The sequence below is a fragment of the Neoarius graeffei genome, chromosome 13, assembly GCF_027579695.1.
Source record: "Neoarius graeffei isolate fNeoGra1 chromosome 13, fNeoGra1.pri, whole genome shotgun sequence".
In the NCBI taxonomy this organism is placed as follows: domain Eukaryota; kingdom Metazoa; phylum Chordata; class Actinopteri; order Siluriformes; family Ariidae; genus Neoarius; species Neoarius graeffei.
The window spans coordinates 44,026,743-44,048,032 of record NC_083581.1 but is presented as its reverse complement, the minus strand read 5'-3'; the positions used below and the strand labels follow the sequence as shown (position 1 = coordinate 44,048,032).

General features: G+C 41.1%; 1 protein-coding gene across 1 annotated transcript in view; it reads right to left on the bottom strand.

The window, feature by feature from the left end:
• The window catches only part of slc1a7b (solute carrier family 1 member 7b), a 94,380-nt gene that overhangs the window by 22,367 nt on the left and 50,723 nt on the right, over positions 1 to 21,290 (bottom strand). Inside the window, exons 4-5 of the mRNA XM_060936835.1 lie at positions 5,964 to 6,006; positions 797 to 1,034 (exon numbers count right to left, since the gene is read on the bottom strand). Of these exons, the coding sequence (XP_060792818.1) occupies positions 797 to 1,034; positions 5,964 to 6,006 (281 nt within the window). The remainder of the gene's footprint in view (positions 1 to 796; positions 1,035 to 5,963; positions 6,007 to 21,290) is intronic.

The window sequence follows — 21,290 nt, the reverse complement described above, 5'->3', positions numbered from 1 at the left end:
GTAACGACATCACGTGACGTCCACCCACTTTTGCTAACTCTACCCAATGTGTCCATCCACTTCCAGCCAGCACGGTTCAGCGCGGTTGTAGTCGAAATGCAACTCCAACAGCCCCACTCAGCCCAACTCAGCACGGCACGGCTCAGCCCGACTCAGCCCAACTCAGCACGGCACGGCTCAGCCCGACTCAGCCGCGTTTGTAGTGGAAAAGCGGCATAAGTGTCATGTTACAAACAGGGCACATTTAAGGACAATGCCAGGGTATAAACTGTACCTAATCCGGGTATATTTCAGGGTACATAAAGGGTACCTTTATTGGTACTTTTCAGAGTACACACAAGTAATAGATAATATGCTTCAAGGCACGAACAGGGTACATTAGGAGTAGCTTGCCAGTTACAAACAGTAATCAGGGTACAAACTGTCACAGGAATGGTACCCTCAGGGGTAAATATTTAGACAATCTGGTAGACCTTAAGAAACACTTTCTATCTTTAAGGGTGCATTTAAATTGTTTCTACCTTAGAGATCAAAAGTTGGCCTGCTTATTACCCTTAGCTGAGAGTAATAAAATACATTATTGTATCTTTAGGGGTACAATGGCTTGTCACTGTGGCGATACCCTCTAAGGTACTTATTTGTACCCTTTATATACTGCTTGGGAACAGAATGCTTGGGGCAGAAATGGACTCTTACTGTACCCCTATTTCTGACAGTGTACTTGTGTATTCTGAGTGTGTTGATGTGTATTTAGCATGTTGGTGTTTTAAGTGTGTATTTGTGCATGTGTTCTTGCCCATAGTAGCAGAGAAGATGACAATGCCCAGCACATTCATGCCATCGCTCGTTCCAGGCTTGGTGCGCATCACCACATCAGGTGGAGGCGTCAGGTCCAGCTGGAAGTTGCGGACATCGCTGCCATTTTCACTGTTACCGGTGTCATCTTGGAGATTGTAGATGAGTGTGCGACGTGTCACACTCGAGCTCTCTGTTGTCCTCAGTGTCTTCATGACGGGTACACTGTTAGTACGATACTGAAACACACAAGGAATACAATCGAAAATTCACTACACTTACAATTTTTTTTAAATAACACAACATAATTGGATAAAGTCTCCCAAACTGTCACACAAATAAACTGTCCCAAACTGACTCAAGTCAATTATCTGTGCAAACACTGACCAAAAACTGAAAAGTGCCCAGCTCAATTCAATAAACTGCCTAAAAACTAACCTAAACCTGTTCAGACCTGTTTTGTAACCTGCCCAAAAACACCAAAAGGTTTTGGCTCAATTCAGTTGTTGCCAAAACAGCTAAATCAATAAACTGTCCAAACACCATCCAAACATCGTCCTGCTAAGCTCAATGAAATCTCTAAAAGGGCTGTTTCATAAACATGGTTGTCTTTTTGAATAACACCATCTAACTCCTGCAACTAGGTCCAGTGTAAATATGCTGCAGTTTCTTATACCTTATTTTACAGGAACACACCAGTCCTACATACAGCAGTAATGTCTCTTATAAGTTCTTATAAATATGTTTGTAAGCGTCAAATGTCGGCTCAGTTTTGACCGTGTGGTCATTTCATTTAATTCTACTTTCATTATTACACTTATATTTTACTGGTTAAATTCAGAATTGCATTTTTAGCAATTAGGTTTTTAGCAACTATATTTTATTTTGGGACATATACTTTTCATATTAGAAAGATATTTAAGTGGAAGTTACTTTTTTTTGCAAACTAAGTGCCTCTGATAGTATCCTTTGTCCGTCCGTTCTCTCCAGAAATCACTCCCCATATGATGAGGTTGTAAATTATTTTTTTAAGAAAAATTGAAACAGATGTGAGACACTTTTGCAGCAGAGCTTCACATGTGGGTGAAATGTGAGTCAGTCAAAAAGTGTCCTCTCCAGAAAACCACAACGATTGTCACCACTTCAGTTGTTATTACAGTTACCAGCATGTACAAACATCGCTGCACAGTACTTGAAAATTTGTACTTCAAATTACACACATTCATCAGTTTTTCACATTGTATATCTTACTCTTGTGGATGATAAGAAAGTGGGTCAGTTTTAGAAATACACCACATCTCACCACCAATAACATGCCCAGTATACAACCTGTAGCTCTGAAATTCACTGCAATTAATTTCCATCTCAAAAGGTCATTTTAGCAGCAGAGAAACAGAAAAATCTGAGGTTTGATTTTTGGACTATTGTGAACCCGAAAAATATACCCTAATTGTGAAACAGCCCAAAAATGATTCAGTTAAGTGTAAGAAACTGTCCAAAAGCTGGCCTTTCAACATAATCAACTGTCCCAAATCTCAATCTCTGAGATCTACATAAGTAGAAAAATACAAAAGACAGAACAATCCTGAACTTTTGTCTTTGTAACTTCTTATTTATCTGATTCAAAAAACATCCATATACGGTATCTATAAGTGAAAAGTCAAAACTATGATTGAATGTTATTGCATGTTAAGACTTCCTTAAGTGTGGACGTGAAGAAAAAGAAGATCAGCATGAGCTCTCATTTGGAAACTTGGTGAGGCAATCAAGCTGTCTCCTTGATTAAAGGCTCATTCGCAGGAATGGAGGACGAGATGAGCGATCATTTTTAGCTTTCTTCAGAAGTTTTTTTTTAAACATCAGTTTACACTTACTCCACCTGAACATGACATGCTAAAGGCAAACAAAACCCAAAAAATAAACTCCTTTATACTGAGAGCTAATATCCATACGACAGGTTTGAGTGTTCACTTGTCCATATTTGTACCTGTATACTGTGTACAGATTTTATTTTAAAAGAAAAACAATGTCCCTGGGTGCTGACATCTTACTCTCTCCCAAGTTCAAATATCATGCTGTGAGTACAAATTACTTGAGAGAATCCAAGATTGTGATGTCGCTTACATGCCATACAACTTTCTGAGGCTGAGATCTAGTGTGTATGTACAGTGTGTGTATATATATATATATATATACACAGTGGTGCTTGAAAGTTTGTGAACCCTTTGGAATTTTCTATATTTCTGCATAAATATGACCTAAAACATCATCAGATTTTCACACAAGTCCTAAAAGTAGATAAAGAGAAGCCAGTTAAACAAATGAGACAAAAATATTATACTTGGTCATTTATTTATTGAGGAAAATGATCCAATATTACATATCTGTGAGTGGCAAAAGTATGTGAACCTTTGCTTTCAGTATCTGGTGTGACCCCCTTGTGCAGCAATAACTGCAACTAAACGTTTCCAGTAACTGTTGATCAGTCCTGCACACCGGCTTGGAGGAATTTTAGCCTATTCCTCTGTACAGAACAGCTTCAACTCTGGGATGTTGGTGGGTTTCCTCACATGAACTGCTCGCTTCAGGTCCTTCCACAACATTTCGATTGGATTAAGGTCAGGACTTTGACTTGGCCATTCCAAAACATTAACTTTATTCTTCTTTAACCATTCTTTGGTAGAATGACTTGTGTGCTTAGGGTCGTTGTCTTGCTGCATGACCCACCTTCTCTTGAGATTCAGTTCATGGACAGATGTCCTGACAGTTTCCTTTAGAATTTGCTGGTATAATTCAGAATTCATTGTTCCATCAATGATGGCAAGCCGTCCTGGCTCAGATGCAGCAAAACAGGCCCAAACCATGATACTACCACCACCATGTTTCACAGATGGTATAAGGTTCTTATGCTGGAATGCAGTGTTTTCCTTTCTCCAAACATAACGCTTCTCATTTAAACCAAAAAGTTCTATTTTGGTCTCATCCGTCCACAAAACATTTTTCCAATAGCCTTCTGGCTTGTCCACATGATCTTTAGCAAACTGCAGATGAGCAGCAGTGTTCTTTTTGGAGAGCAGTGGCTTTCTCCTTGCAACCCTGCCATGCACACCATTGTTGTTCAGTGTTCTCCTGATGGTAGACTCATGAACATTAACATTAGCCAATGTGAGAGAGGCCTTCAGTTGCTTAGAAGTTACCCTGGGGTCCTTTGTGACCTCGCCGACTATCACACGCCTTGCTCTTGGAGTGATCTTTGTTGGTCGATCACTCCTGGGGAGAGTAACAATGGTCTTGAATTTCCTCCAATTGTACACAATCTGTCTGACTGTGGATTGGTGGAGTCCAAACTCTTTAGAGATGGTTTTGTAACCTTTTCCAGCCTGATGAGCATCAACAGCGTTTTTTCTGAGGTCCTCAGAAATCTCCTTTGTTCGTGCCATGAATCACTTCCACAAACATGTGTTGTGAAGATCAGACTTTGATAGATCCCTGTTCTTTAAATAAAACAGGGTGCCCACTCACACCCGATTGTCATCCCATTGATTGAAAACACCTGACTCTAATTTCACCTTCAAATTAACTGCTAATCCTAGAGGTTCACATACTGTTGCCACTCACAGATATGTAATATTGGATCATTTTCCTCAATAAATAAATGACCAAGTATAATATTTTTGTCTCATTTGTTTAACTGGGTTCTCTTTATCTGCTTTTAGGACTTGTGTGAAAATCTGATGATGTTTTAGTTCATATTTATGCAGAAATATAGAAAATTCTAAAGGGTTCACAAACTTTCAAGCACCACTGTGTATATATATATATATATATATATATATATATATATATATATATATATATATATATATATATATATATAAATTTTTTTTTAATTGTTGTAAACAACCCTAAAGATGCCCAAATATCAAGCATTTGGCTGTAAAAATAAGCCCAATCACTGAAGCAGCAAACACACACACACACACACACACACACACACACACACACACACACACACACACACAATGCTAGACATTGCTTACTAGTATCTGTGTTAGTACTGCGTATGCGTTATCGAACCGAGTGAGATTTAAACTTCACAAAAGTGAAGTCTGTTGATTGGTGGATTTTGTTAGTAGTAAAAATCACATGAAAATTTCTGATTAAATTTTTAGAATTGGAAGCCCTTATTTGTTACATATACATTACAGCACAGTGAAATTCTTTCTCTGCATTTAACCCATCTGAAGCAGGAAACACAGAGAGAGAGAGAGAGAGAGAGAGAGAGAGAGAGAGAGAGAGAGAGCAGTGGCACTGTGGGAGGTTTTTTTTTTTTTTTAGAATTAGAAGCCTTTATTTGGTGGCCCTGTGTTACAATGGGAAATGGCATTCTAGTGTGCTGGTTACATCACAAGCGGATAGCCAGTTTCAGTGCAAATGGCTGTGGCCAGGTAAGCTTATTTTTAGCAATATCATAACATAAAATGGATAAATTGTTGTGATAACGTTTTATTTTTTATTTAAATGTGTCGCATTAGGGCAGCACGGTGGTGTAGTGGTTAGCACTGTTGCCTCACAGCAAGAAGGTCTGGGTTCGAGCCCAGCAGCCAGCGAGGGTCTTTCTATGTGGAGTTTGCATGTTCTCCCCGTGTCTGCATGGGTTTCCTCCAGGTGCTCCGGTTTCCCCCACAGTCCAAAGACATGCAGGTTAGGTTAATTGGTGACTCTAAATTGACCGTAGGTGTGAATGTGAGTGTGAATGGTTGTTTGTCTCTATGTGTCAGCCCTGTGATGACCTGGCGACTTGTCCAGGGTGTACCCTGCCTCTCACCCATAGTCAGCTGGGATAGGCTCCAGCTTGCCTGCGACCCTGTAGAACAGAATAAGCGGCTACAGATAATGGATGGATGGATGTGCGGCATTATTATATTTATTTTATTTATTTGTTTATTTTTTGGTTTTGTTTGACTTTAAACAAGGAATTTTTTAAATGTTTTGGTGGTTTAACATAGTTTGGAATGGAATTCAAATGTGATCACAGCTATTGTAGGCTTCATGCTCAGTGGCTGTATAAAATCTTATCTACACAGGAGTAGAAACTCTGAAAGGTCTAATTACATAAATGTTGGCTTTAATAATAAACTCTCAGTGAAACAGTGAAATGTTCTTACCTGCTGAAATGTAGCTTGAACCAAATTAGCAGGAAACATGTTTCTGTTTGAAGAAAAAAAAAAGAAAAGAATTATGGACTCAACTTGTGAAAAATTCAAATAATTCATATCTCAGAGTCACGTAACTCACATACTATTCAACATGCACACCAAACAGCCATGGTTTTTTGAGGAGCCCCAAGAAAGGAACTGCTGTCTGACCATCACACCATTATGGTGTGTTTGGTTCTATATTAACCAAAAAAGACAAATTATCGATGGTACAAGCAAAATAAACTGTGCTTTACTGCACTGATGTTGAGAACATAATTAAACTTGACATGCTCGTATGCTCACCTACACTCAATTATTAATAAATCAACAATATGAAAGCATTTTTGAAAGCCAAAATGAGATGAATGGATAGAATTATTTTGAAATAATTTCAGTTTGAAGGTCATCACTGTTCAGGCTGCTTCATTACAAATGTAGACTAGAACAAAAACCCTGTTATTCTTAAAAACATACAAGCTGTAGCAACATAATGGGTAATATTGGGAAGCAACAGAACGGCACATTTGACACATAGCTTGAATTAAACCCATGTTTGGAGCATCTTTTACAGGAATTGGAGCTGTCTGTTTTATACTAATTTTATTCTCCTGTGGATTCAGTCCTAAAAGCATGACTTTATGCAGAAATCAAAAATCATTTGAAGAGGAAAGAGAATGATGGAATACAAACAAAAGACAACAAAGACAGCATACTTATTCATTCAGAAACCTCTTTATTGGGACAGTTGTGTGGGAGAGAAAGAAACAGATGTGGGCAGTAACAGGCAGCAGTGGGCAGTAATAGTGGGCAGTAATAGGCAGCAGTGGGCAGTAATGAGCAGTAATAGTGGGCAGTAATAGGCAGCAGTGGGCAGTAATGAACAGCACTGAGCATTAGTGGACAGCAGTGGGCAGTAATAGGCAGCAGTGGGCAGTAATGAACAGAACTGAGCATTAGTAGACAGTAGTGTGCAGTAGTGGGCAGCAGTGTGCAGTAGTGGGCAGCAGTGGGTAAAGGTGGGCAGTAATAGGTAGTAATGGCCTGTAGTGGACAGTACTGGACAGCAGTGGTTTCTACTGGGCAGTAATGGACAGCAGTTCAATTCAATTTTATTTGTATTTCATTTTTAACATAGACATTGTTACAAAGCAGTTTCACAGAAGTACTTAAATTATGGATATACATTTTAAACATATGAATTTATAAATGTATCCCTGATGAACAATCCTGACATGATGGTGACAAGGAAAAACTCCCTGATATGACATGAGGAAGAAACTTTGAGAGGAGCCATAGTCAAAAGTGAACCCATCCTCATGTATCCTGTATGGTCAAAAAGTGTAGTTGTCTCATCTCATCTCATCTCATCTCATCTCATCTCCAGAGGCGATTTTTCTCACCAGGCAAGCCAATCAGCTGCTTGGGGCCCCCACCAGGTGGCGACAGAGAGTCGAAATTTGCACAGCAGTTGATAGAGAAATTTGCGAGTCGAGAGTGAAGAAGAATCGAAATTTGCGTTTTGAAAAGTCATTCGCTGAGTCTGACTCTCACGGGTTTCCCGTTTACAATAAGCTGTTGGGAGGAACAAAATGCTAAGCAGCCAATTGTGTGACCACATTTTTGAGTGACAAAAGTCTTCAAGCAATCAGTGCTTGCAGTCTGCAGAGGGATCCCTTCCTGCGCGTGCAACCACATGTTTGCACAAATCGGAAACCCTGTAGGCTATTAACGTGCACATATTGCGTGTTGGTAGACCTCCATGGCTAAATTATTATGAAGAGAAACTATCCATCCGGGAGTGAAAAAAGAAAGAAGAAAAAAGAAGACGAGGGGAGAAGAAAGCAAGATGGTGGTAAGTCAGTAGCAATAATAATGAACAGAGACAATAGTATTTTTCCCTACCGTTGATAATGAATGATGTAGTGCAAATGGTGCTAGTCTTGTTTCACTCGCGCTAGCATGACCATACTTTATTTGTGTTGTTTTTTTTTGTTGTGGGCGGGCGGTGGTGGGGCCCCCCAATGAATTTCTGATTGGGGCCCCACTAGACCCTAGAATCGCCACTGCTCATCTCATTATCTCTAGCCTCTTTATCCTGTTCTACAGGGTCGCAGGCAAGCTGGAGCCTATCCCAGCTGACTATGGGCGAAAAAGTGTAGTTGTGTAACCAAGAAATTCATTATAGTTTTGACATGAAATCTATTTTGTTGAAGTTATCAATTATTTACTGATGTATACTTGAGTGCAAAACTGTTCATGGCAGCTGCAGTCCTAAAGTTATCATGGCAATTCTAGTCCTAAGCCTTTGTTGCAAAACTGTTTGTAATAACTATCATAAGCTATCTTATAAGTATATCTTTAGGCTGTCCATATGGGGCTATCCTCCATGGGAGCAAAACGATGAGAACTCCAGCCAGAAGTAGGGCATCAGGATCGATCAGGGGCTGTACATGTGAGGCCATCCTTGCAGGAGCAAAGTGATGAGAACTCCAGCAAGATGTAGGGCATCAGAATGGATCAGGCAGGTCTGGAGAGAAGGAGAGGTCAGCATCACTGGTATCTTAGGAGTGGCATGTGTAGCTTGAGAGAGAGAGAGAGAGAGAGAGAGAGAAACAGATTTTTAGGTATGCCCATTGTCACATAATGATTAAGAACAGTGTAGGGCTCTTGAGTGGTGCAACAGAAAAGTATTTGCTGTATCTGTGCTAGTTCGAATCCCAATGATGTCACAGTCATCTATGGTTGGGAGCCCAAGAGAGCAAAGTTGACCTGTGGTCTCAGGGAGGGAGAGGTGGCATACTCTCTCACCATGTCAGTTACAGCAAGGCTAGCCAATCATGGGCATCTATGAGCTCATACACCAGCTGAACGAGTACCCGAAACCAGAGACCAGGGCAGATTGGGATGCTGATGCCATGGGACCTGAGCAGCCAGTCAGGCTACCAGATACTGAGCCTGAGGAACATGAACAGAGGCCCTGTGCTACCTTGGAGGGGGACATGAGTTCAGCAGAGCAGGCTCCTCTTCCTCCTGTAGCAGAGCCGGCTGTTAGGGAAGAAGAAGAGTGCCCTCGTCATTCATGCAGGGCAAGGAAGGCTCCTGAGAAACTGAATTTGTAGTTAGAGTGGCCAGAGCTGTTGGGGCAGAATAATCCCCGTTCTGAGTCCACCAGAGCTGGGGCAGTCTACCCCCACTCTGAGTTAGTGGTATTGATGTTATGTTGATGTTTTTGTTTAAGGGGTTTTCTTGGGGAGGTTGTAACGTTTCTAAGAGTGGAGGGATGTTGTATCCTGCATTTATGGAGCTGCCACTAGGTGGCGGTATGCATGAGTGAAGTAAAAAGTAAAGTGAGGAATCGGATTAAAAACACACGGTTCTTGTGGACTTAACCAAGCTGCCATGCGGTTTTCTTTCTTAGCTAGAGCAGTAAGAAAGTATAATAGTCATTGTGATATATGTTTATAAAGGTGGCATGGTGGTGTAGTCCTTAGAACTGTTGTCTCACAGCAAGAAGGTTCTGGGTTTGAGCCCAGTGGCTGACAAAGGCCTTTCTGTGTGGAGTTTGCATGTTCTCCCCGTGTCTGCGTGGGTTTCCTCTGGGTGCTCCGGTTTCCCCCACAGTCCAAAGACATGCAGGTTAGGCTAATTGGTGGCTCTAAATTGACCGTAGGTGTGAATGTGAGTGTGAATGGTTCTTTGTCTCTATGTGTCAGCCCTGCGATGATCTGGTGACTTGTCCAGGGTGTACCCCGCGTCTCACCCATAGTCAGGTGGGATAGACTCCAGCTTACCCACGACCCTGCACAGGATAAGCGGCTACAGATAATAGATAGATAGATAGATGGATGGATATATGTTTATTTCTGTAATATCTAAAAAAAAACCCAGGCCATTCTGTGGCTTGGAAGTTATTTAATTTGAGGGGATTCCCTAGCAAATAATGTGCATGAAATCGCTCGCTTCGTGCAGTCAAGCAGACAAAGGAAGTCTGTGTGCACATGCGTACGCTTAACTTCGTTGTTGTCTTCTTCTTCTTTTTTTTCATCTTTTGGGTTTTACGGCAGCTGGCATCCAGTGTTGCATTACTGCCCTCTACAGGTTTACCTTGACATTGCACTGACAGTTCCATCATTCTGTTGCTAAACGAACAGCTGATCACACCGAGGTGCTCGCTGACCACCGATATTTATTAGTTTGGTCCTGCGTTTCCTTTCCTTCACAACATAACGTCTTTTCTTCTCACTTTCTGTTACTGTAGTCGGTCTTTCACGTTTCATTTGCACACTCACGTCCTCCATTTTTCTCTCCTGTTTCAAATTTGTATCCCACAATGCCTTGCGCGAACGGGGAAAGCCCACCGCGTGATGCATGATGTAGTATCTTATATTGTATCATAGTGAAGCAAGAAAAAATAGTGGAGAATTTAGGGCCAAGTGGCCCTAAATTCATTAATTGTTATATTTTAAAAAAATAATAATAATAAAATTGGAAGTCTGTGATTCAAATTCAATAGCTTTCGGTCCACTAAACAAAAATAACTGGGTGTCAGGGAAAATTCTTTTTATGACCTACACTTGAAAAATTTGAAAGACAGTCTAGCTTTAATGTATATTATAGTTGAGGGTTTATGGATATGTGAGTGTATTTATTAGCTGTTTGAATCCTTGAAGGAAATTAAGAACCACTTATAATTTGAGAAGAACACTTGAGGAATACATGACATGATTTGATTTATAAGACTGTAATTGTTACATGAAGCCAGTAAGTGGTGGACCACTTATGCTTATTATTTATAAAGTAATATTTTGGCAGATTTATAAGTTTGGAGGCAATGGTCAATTGCTGCATACATGTGATGTTCCGTTGTTGTTTTTTTTTATAAGAAAGACCTTCAACAGGTCTTAACCCAGCTCAGCCTCGATTATTTAACATTAACTCCACATTAAGATTTTTCCTCCTGACACGACCTTGTCCAGGAGTTAAGAAGCAGAGAACAGCATCATCATTAACACCAGCCCACTGACCATCTGACTGTTCATTAAAGATATTTGATGTTCAGTCATTTTAAGACATCATGCTGGTATTAATAGTACACTACAACATAGTCATGTTCCCTACAGCACTAAAAGTGCATGATTAGAGATGCACTTGTAGTATAAATTAACCTGAGTCTCTGGAATCTGTGTCTGTACATTAGGCCAAGTTACTCACATGACTTCTTGGAGAATCTGATTGTCCTCAAAGGTGAATTAAGTTGTTCACGTAATGCATAGAGCAGAGAGGAGTGATTTTAAAAGGTTGTTCATTATGAGAGCTCGTTCAGCCATGACCGTAAAAGTAGCATCTCTAAAGCAGCTAGTGTGAAACAAATGCCAAGAGCAAGGCTTTAATGAATGTCTGTGTAACACTATGTTTAAAAATCCCTATGCAAACCTTTTGTATTAATAATAATAATAATAATAATAATAATAATAATAATCTCATCTCATTATCTCTAGCCGCTTTATCCTTCTACAGGGTCGCAGGCAAGCTGGAGCCTATCCCAGCTGACTACGGGCAAAAGGCGGGGTACACCCTGGACAAGTCGCCAGGTCATCACAGGGCTGACACATAGACACAGACAACCATTCACACTCACACCTACGGTCAATTTAGAGTCACCAGTTAACCTAACCTGCATGTCTTTGGACTGTGGGGGAAACCGGAGCACCCGGAGGAAACCCATGCGGACAACATGCAAACTCCACACAGAAAGGCCCTCGCCGGCCACGGGGCTCGAACCCGGAACCTTTTTGCTGTGAGGCGACAGCGCTAACCACTACACCACCGTGCCGCCCATAATAATAATAATAATAATAATAATAATACAATGAGGAAAAAGTAAACAAAAATAGAATTCACCATTCAATCAACTGTGGGTGGTAAAAGGCCGTTCACACCCAGCCCCCAGTGACCCACACCAACAGGATGATCGTATGACACCTTAGGATTGCGTTTCATCCATGAGAGGATAAATACCTGATACTCCCTATTAGTCAGACAGAACTGACGAAGCCTTTCGGATGAGAGGTGAAACGTCTTCAAGAATCTTCAAACAAGTCCAGTTGCTCTCTTTTACCACCCACAGTTACTATGGCCTGGATGACTGAAAATCTTCACAGACACCATTTAATCAACTACTTATTACTTGGGTAAAATTTTTATGCACATTTTATAAATACTAATTTAAAAAAAACCTGAATGGAAAACACCAAATTAAAAATTATGAAAAACAGCAAAAAATGCTTCAATGCTTGGATGAAGTGGAAATATTGGTGTCATGTATGCATGCTGGAGGTGGATGCAAATGCAAAACCCTTTTAATAATCAAAAGAATCAAGGAAATCAAAACACTGGGCTTGAAACATCAGTGAAACAAGAGCATGACAACTTGATGCCACTGACAGAATCCCCTTCCCCCCTTAAGGAGCAATTCCTGATCCTCCCAACCTGAACAAGAAGGGGTCCTGGGCTGCTGGTTGATGCGAGCAGCAGAAGCAGTACACCTGGCGGTACTAAATATAAACAATATCTTTTTCAGTTCTCTTAAATAGTATTTTCTAATTAAATAATATTGGTTGGTATTGGGCGGCACGGTGGTGTAGTGGTTAGCACTGTCGCCTCACAGCAAGAAGGTCCGGGTTCGAGCCCAGTGGCCGGCGAGGGCCTTTCTGTGCGGAGTTTGTATGTTCTCTCCGTGTCTGCGTGGGTTTCCTCCGGGTGCTCCGGTTTCCCCCACAGTCCAAACACATGCAGGTTAGGTTAACTGGTGGCTCCAAATTGACTGTAGGTGTGAGTGTGAATGGCTGTTTGTCTCTGTGTCAGCCCTGTGATGACCTGGCGACTTGTCCAGGGTGTACCCCGCCTTTCGCCCGTAGTCAGCTGGGATAGGCTCCAGCTTGCCTGTGACCCTGTAGAACAGGATAAGCGGCTACAGATAATGGATGGATGGATGATTCTTGTGCCTGTTTCTCATTCTCGATTTGCCTCTAATATCCTGTTTGAGCCTTGCCCAACCCTTTTGCCTGTTTTCACGTTTTTGATCTAGCCTGCCGTTTTGGATTGTTTGCCTTTGTGTATATTAATTCACTGTACATATACACTGCACTGTATTATTAAACTGATTACTTCTGCACTTCCATCCATCTCCCTCGCGTACCTGACATAAGTGTACTAGCTTGATACTATACTTTGATAACTCAATCAAAGCAAGATTCCTTGACTGGGTTAGTCAACGCATCCTTTTTTTTTTTTTCTTTACAGTAATATGAATGGAAATCAAGAGCCTTGAGCTGAACAGAAATAAGGAATATATTGTGTTTTACCCAGGTTTTGGCAGCATTTGATCAAGGTAATTTATGACTGTCTCTCTAACCTTCACACAGCATTAACACACACATCCTGTTGAATGAACCTCATTCTCATCAACGATTCAGTGATTCGTGAAATGGCTGTGCATGATATTGTCTCATCTCATTATCTCTAGCCGCTCTATCCTTCTACAGGGTCGCAGGCAAGCTGGAGCCCATACCAGCTGACTACGGGCGAAAGGCGGGGTACACCCTGGACAAGTCGCCAGGTCATCACAGGGCTGACACATAGACACAGACAACCATTCACACTCACATTCACACCTACGGTCAATTTAGAGTCACCAGTTAACCTAACCTGCATGTCTTTGGACTGTGGGGGAAACCGGAGCACCCGGAGGAAACCCACGCGGACACGGAGAGAACATGCAAACTCCACACAGAAAGGCCCTCGCCGGCCCCGGGGCTCGAACCCAGGACCTTCTTGCTGTGAGGCGACAGCGCTAACCACTACACCACCGTGCCGCCCGCATGATATTGTATGTGCCATAAATCTACAGGAAGAGAAACCGAGAGTTATTATTTGAGCTCTGAGGTGTACTACACTGAGTTCTAAGACAGGATTTCTTGCGCCTCATTATAACTCAATTACCGTATTCATTTTGACACATTACATTACGTTAATGGCATTTAGCAGATGCTGTTATTCAGAGCAACGTACAAAATATCCATAGCAGCCTGGGGAGCAGTTGGGGGTTAGGTGCCTTAAGGGCACTTCAGCCATTCGTGCTGGTCCAGGGAATCGAACCGGCAACCCCCTGGTCCCAAAGCCACTTCTCCAACCAATTTTAGTGTAATTAAGTTTTATTTGTAGTCGCTTAATGAAAATTGTTTTCTGAATGTTTTAAAGAAAATATTGCATGCTTTTGGAATCTACTGAACATAATGTATAGGGAGCTATCTGATACACATTTTATACATTTATCTAAATGTGTGTGAATACTTGGTGTTGTGCCTGATTAAGTCAGGTTTCAGAACTGTTTTCTTTAGTCTCCAAAGCTGTTCTGCTACTGAGAGACAAATTTCCTTTAAATAATTTTATAAGAACATTAGACAGGTTTTGTCTAATCTGAACTACTGAAAGGAATTTAGTGAGTCAGAAGTAAAAAAATATCAAAACATGCTCCCCATTCTCAGACAGTATACGTATATGAAGTGAGTAGTGGTGTAGTGGTTAGCACTGCATACATGTCAACCTATACGGAATGTCCGTATTTTATATGGATTTGATTCAATAAACGTAGTATACGGGCGTATACAGTGGTGCTTGAAAGTTTGTGAACCTTTTAGAATTTTCTATATTTCTGCATAAATATGACCTAAAACATCATCAGATTTTCACACAAGTCCTAAAAGTAGATAAAGAGAACTCAGTCAAACAAATGAGACAAAAATATTATACTTGGTCATTTATTTATTGAGGAAAATGATCCAATATTACATATCTGTGAGTGGCAAAAGTATGTGAACCTCTAGGATTAGCAGTTAATTTGAAGGTGATATTAGAGTCAGGTGTTTTCAGTCAGTGGGATGACAATCAGGTGTGAGTGGGCACCCTATTTTATTTCAAGAACAGGGATCTATCAAAATCTGATCTTCACAACACGTTTGTGGAAGTGTATCATGGCACGAACAAAGGAGATTTCTGAGGACCTCAGAAAAAGTGTTGTTGATGCTCATCAGGCTGGAAAAGGTTACACAACCATCTCTAAAGAGTTTGGACTCCACCAATCCACAGTCAGACATATTGTGTACAAATGGAGGAAATTCAAGACCATTGTTCCCCTCCCCAGGAGTGGTCGACCAACAAAGATCACTCCAAGAGCAAGACATGTAATAGTCGGCGAGGTCACAAAGGACCCCAGGGTAACTTCTAAGCAACTGAAGGCCTCTCTCACATTGGCTAATGTTAATGTTCATGAGTCTACCATCAGGAGAACACTGAACAACAATGGTGTGCATGGCAGGGTTGCAAGGAGAAAGCCACTGCTCTCCAAAAAGAACATTGCTGCTCATCTGCAGTTTGCTAAAAATCATGTGGACAAGCCAGAAGGCTATTGGAATGTTTTGTGGATGGATGAGACCAAAATAGAACTTTTTGGTTTAAATGAGAAGCGTTATGTTTGGAGAAAGGAAAACATTGCATTCCAGCATAAGAACCTTATCCCATCTGTGAAACATGGTGGTGGTAGTATCATGGTTTGGGCCTGTTTTGCTGCATCTGGGCCAGGACGGCTTGCCCTCATTGATGGAACAATGGATTCTGAATTATACCAGCGAATTCTAAAGGAAAATGTCAGGACATCTGTCCATGAACTGAATCTCAAGAGAAGGTGGGTCAGGCAGCAAGACAACGACCCTAAGCACGCAAGTCATTCTTCCAAAGAATGGTTAAAGAAGAATAAAGTTAATGTTTTGGAACGGCCAAGTCAAAGTCCTGAACTTAATCCAATTGAAATGTTGTGGAAGGACCTGAAGCGAGCAGTTCATGTGAGGAAACCCACCAACATCCCAGAGTTGAAGCTGTTCTGTATGGAGGAATGGGCTAAAATTCCTCCAAGCCGGTGTGCAGGACTGATCAACAGTTACCGCAAACGTTTAGTTGCAGTTATTGCTGCACAAGGGGGTCACACCAGATACTGAAAGCAAAGGTTCACATACTTTTGCCACTCACAGATATGTAATATTGGATCATTTTCCTCAATAAATAAATGACCAAGTATAATATTTTTGTCTCATTTGTTTAACTGGGTTCTCTTTATCTACTTTTAGGACTTGTGTGAAAATCTGATGATGTTTTAGGTCATATTTATGCAGAAATATAGAAAATTCTAAAGGGTTCACAAACTTTCAAGCATCACTGTAAATAAAGTTATACGGATTCTTTAAAAAACTTCAATATTTATTTAGAGCTATAATCAATTCCCACGATGATAAAAGAGCGCATAACATTTACAAACGTACTGTACACCACAGACAGCCAGTAAAGAGTCTTATGAAATCGCGCGTTATCTTGTGGTAGCGAGACTTCGTTCCACTTTTGATCATGCGCACACCGCATTGCGAGAATCCCGCCAACCGTGAAGTCATAGACATATAAACATAGACGCCGCCTTCTGCGTAGAATAATACGTCATCCTCGCCGTCATATTGGATGTGGCAAAGTGGAGATTCTTCAACCGTCTCTGGTATAGCGTCTAGACAGTAGCCGAGAATAAAGATGCCTCATTCATGTGCTGCGTTTAACTGTACCAACAGGTTTACTGTCTAAACGAGATCACATGGGATTACCTTTCACAGGTGAGACTGGAAAAATACTTTTCATTGTATTTGGTCATTATAACGTAATTTTTCGAACAGATTTTTCTGATTTTGTGGCTAATATGAAGTCTCGCACATAATAGCCACTCGGTGAAATCTGTCTCCAAACAACGAAGTATTTCCTTCGTAACTATGCTGATAACACTTTGTGTTTTTGTCAAACATTGGAGCTTTGTATTCATTCTGAAGGTTTATTGTTATTAATATTGAATAAAAAGTAACTTGGATATATCATTGTTAATTATCATTCAAATTTTAGGTAAATTATTTTAATTTGCATCTTATACGGATTTTATAAGGGAAATACGGATTTTGGAGGTTGGTTATACAGGTTTGATTGACCAAAGGTTGACATGTATGGCACTGTTACCTCACAGCGAGAAGGTTCTGGGTTTGAACCCTGTGGTTGATGAGGGCCGTTCTGTGTGGAGGGCCCCTGTGTCTGCATGGGTTTCCTCCGGGTGCTCCAGTTTCCCCCACAGTCCAAAGACATGCAGGTTAAACTAATTGGTGTGAGTGTGAATGGTTATAATCCAGTATAAGGTAATGGGAAACCACCACTATTGTAATGTTTTCTAGAGATTTTGATGGCTGAAGCCGTCAGAGTGGCCACGTCACTGTAGTGATATGCCAAAATGGATGGATGGAGTGGTGTAATATAAAGTGATTTTGTACTGGGAGCATTATTTGACACTGGTCTATCGAAGTACACTATCTTAAGAAGAAGAAGCCTTTATCTGTCACATGTACACTCAAGCACAGTGAAACTCCTCCTCTGCATTTAACCCATCTGAAGCAGCAAACGCACAAGTGAGCAATGAGCACACACACATACCCAGAGCAGTGGGCAGCTATACTACAGCATCCAGGGAATAGATGGGGGTTAGGTAATTTGCTCAAGGGCACTTCAGTCATAAATACAGAAAGAGGGGAAACTGCTGTTCGTTCATTCAACTCCCCTCACATTTTTCCTGCTGGTATCAGGAATTGACCCGGCAACCCTTTGGACTTAAGGCTGCTTCTCCAACCTTCAGGCCCACAAATCTTAAATTAAGAAATTAAAGTACTTAAACATGCTCCCCATACTCTAACACACGGGCGATTGCTCTAAGACAACGAGGGAGGCTCAGCCTCCTCTAAAAATGACGAACATCGTGTAGGATGAATTGCACTAGGCTTATGTTATAGCGGACCTTATAACATTGCTATTTCAGATCCAGAATCATAGAAATACATGTGCTCAACCCAACTACAGTGCGAAATCGTTCTGTTATAACTTTCCCCAGTTCGCCTAATGTGTGCGTGAGTTTTTCCCCCTCGTGACAGCATGATGCAGCCCAGCCTCAGTGGACTTCAATGGCATTTGGGAGCTCTGCGCTTTTCAATATCAAAATGCAAGACGGTTATTGGACAAATACTGCGAAAACGCCCGCCCACGGAGTCTCACGGACTCCCAGCCTCACAGTGGGAAGGACATGGCAAAGCTTTCCACGAGAAGACTGGTGATTGGTGAAAGCGGCCGGATATTTTCTTTGATTGACAGCTCGTTTCAAATATAGACAGGCAGCGGTGAATTTCAGTTCAGTCCCATGCGGATTCGCAAGTGCTGTGGTGTATTGTAAGAGATCAGCTTACATTTCGATTTCATTCATTACATACAGTTTCTACCAGCTTTTTTAGTTTGTATATATTTTCATTGTAAATAAAGTGTAAATATAGTGTTGTCAAGTTTGCTATCTTAGTTCCAGAAATTTCATTTATTTGAGTGACTGAACTTGAACTTGAGGGGGCTAGTCAGCTAGCAAGAAAGCTGTGCACGGAGGCCAAGCATTTAATTTTGGCGAAGCCATTTGCCAGTCTTCCGTTCGAGGAAAAAATTAAAATGAAAGAGCAGGGTAGACCAACGCCTCAAATTGACTTGGTGAAAAAGGTAGGGAATAATACTCGTTCCTTTCAGCTCTCCTGGTACGAGAAAGTGAATTGGCTAACAGCAAGTGACCCACATCAACAACAGGAAATAGGCTACTTTAGTAACATGTCATGGATGGACCAAAAATATAGAATCTATTTAAAATGTTTATGCTGAGTATATTATATTGGAGGCGGCACGGTGGTGTAGCGGTTAGCGCTGTCGCCTCACAGCAAGAAGGTCCGGGTTCGAGCCCCGTGGCCGGCGAGGGCCTTTCTGTGCGGAGTTTGCATGTTCTCCCCGTGTCCGCGTGGGTTTCCTCCGGGTGCTCCGGTTTCCCCCACAGTCCAAAGACATGCAGGTTAGGTTAACTGGTGACTCTAAATTGACCGTAGGTGTGAATGTGAGTGTGAATGGTTGTCTGTGTCTATGTGGCAGCCCTGTGATGACCTGGCGACTTGTCCAGGGTGTACCCCGCCTTTCGCCCGTAGTCAGCTGGGATAGGCTCCAGCTTGCCTGCGACCCTGTACAGGATAAAGCGGCTAGAGATAATGAGAGAGAATGATATTATATTGGAATATATGTTTTTCTGGATATGAATTAAACACAGCTACAATTTGGAAAACATTTTTAAACAAAAACACAGCCGAGAACATTTCACACTACAGACCTGGATTAAAAGTGAAGGGTTATCAAAATTGTCAATAAAACATTTCTCAGTCAAAATAAGTAAAATATAGGGAAAGTGTCATTGAATGAAATGTGTGGCACCCAGCTCTATGTTTGGCTCCCCAAGGTCAGTGCTTGTGCCTATTCTAGAACACTCTGCTGTTATTGCTGAGGTTCCTGACAAAGAGCTGCTTTCAATAATGATCAATTTTTAAACAACATGCCACAATTTTAAAATATAAAATGTTAAAATATACCCCTCCAACACCACCATCATGTATATTGGACAGTAGGCTAATGGGCCAAAAGAACCTGTTATTTCACAGTTTGTGACCCTGCCAACAATCAGCCAGATCAGAGGCAAGAGTATGGGCAAAATTTATGTGTTTTTTCTTTTTTCTTTTAAAATCTGGAAATATCGTAACCGACCAGCCTCCCCTGTTTGAAAGACTACCAGCCGCCACTGCTCTAACAGTACGCTTACCCCGTTTGTAGTAAAAGAACAAGCCATAGTACTGTGAGAGTTATACCTTTACAGAATATATACTGTAAATGAAAACCCATAAGGTAGCATTTTTCGATAGGACAGTGCAAATCAATAGACTCTGCTATCGATTTGAGCTATGGTAGCATTTTTTCGACAAGGCAGTGTAAGACAGCGGAACACCGGATTCCCATGCTTCCCTACTACAGTCAGGAATGTGAAACGGGGAAAGTAACATACTGTAATGGATACTGCGGAAGGATATTTCTCCTGGCTGTAAAATTTCCATTGAGAAGTAAGCTAACAGAGGGCAGGTCATTTCATCTTGTTTTTATTCATTAGGACATAATGCACAGTGATTTCACCATAATTTCTATTGTTATTACAATTTAGTCATGAAATAAAAGATTATCAACAAATACTTATCATCAAAATTTTCACTGACAAAATTAACAGTGCTCTATAAAAGACATCCATCCATTATCTATACTGCTTATCCAACAGGGTTGTGGGGGAAACTGGAGCCAATCCCAGCTGACTTCGGGCGAGAGGTGGGGTACACCCTAGGCAGGTCACCAATTTATCGCAGGGCTAACACAGAGACGAACAACTATTCACACTCACATTCACACCTATGGGCACATTTAGAGTAGCCAGTTGACCTAATCCACATGCCTTTGGACTGTGGGAGAAAACCAGAGCACCTGGAAGAAACCCATGCAGACACAAGGAGAACATGCAAACTCCACACAGGATGGCCCCAGTCGGCTGTGAAATTCAAACCCAGAACCTTCTTGCTGTAGAGTGACAGCGCTAACCACTGCACCATTTGTTTGCTGTATAATATGGTTGCAGAAACTGATTAGATTTAAATCCAGTTAATTGCATTAAAGCAAGATCTTGGTGGCTTCAGACAATTTTTTCACTAGACCAAAACAAACAAACAAACAAACAAACTAACTAACTAACTAACTAACTAACTAACTAACTAACTAAATAAATAAATAAATAAATAAATAAATAAACCCTACAGCCTTGACCAAAACAAGTAGAACAGCATGGATGGGGATGCATCTTCCACCAACAAGTCTTTTCCTTCCTGTTGCTAATATGTACAACAGAAATTCCAGGAAGGAAGCTATTGAAGAAAAACAGATATTTGACTTTCCTGTGACTTTGACCCTGTTTGGATCAACTCCAAAATCTAGTTCATCTGCTGGTTACATTGATGATTCCGTAAAAATCCTACAAGCATTCAACCACTCATTCTTGAGATATCATGCTAACGAGAATCCCAAACGCACAAACGGACAACCGTGAAAGCATAATGCACAACTAGTGACCCTGGCAGCTCTGGTTTTGGCAGTGTAGTCAAAGATGAAGGGAAAATCAGTAAACAGTCAGCTGTACAGATTCCCGGAATTAATTTAACTCAGTGTAAGGTTCACTAGGTGTGGGTGGAGCACAGAGGACGGCAGGACAGAGACTGAGTTCTCAAAACT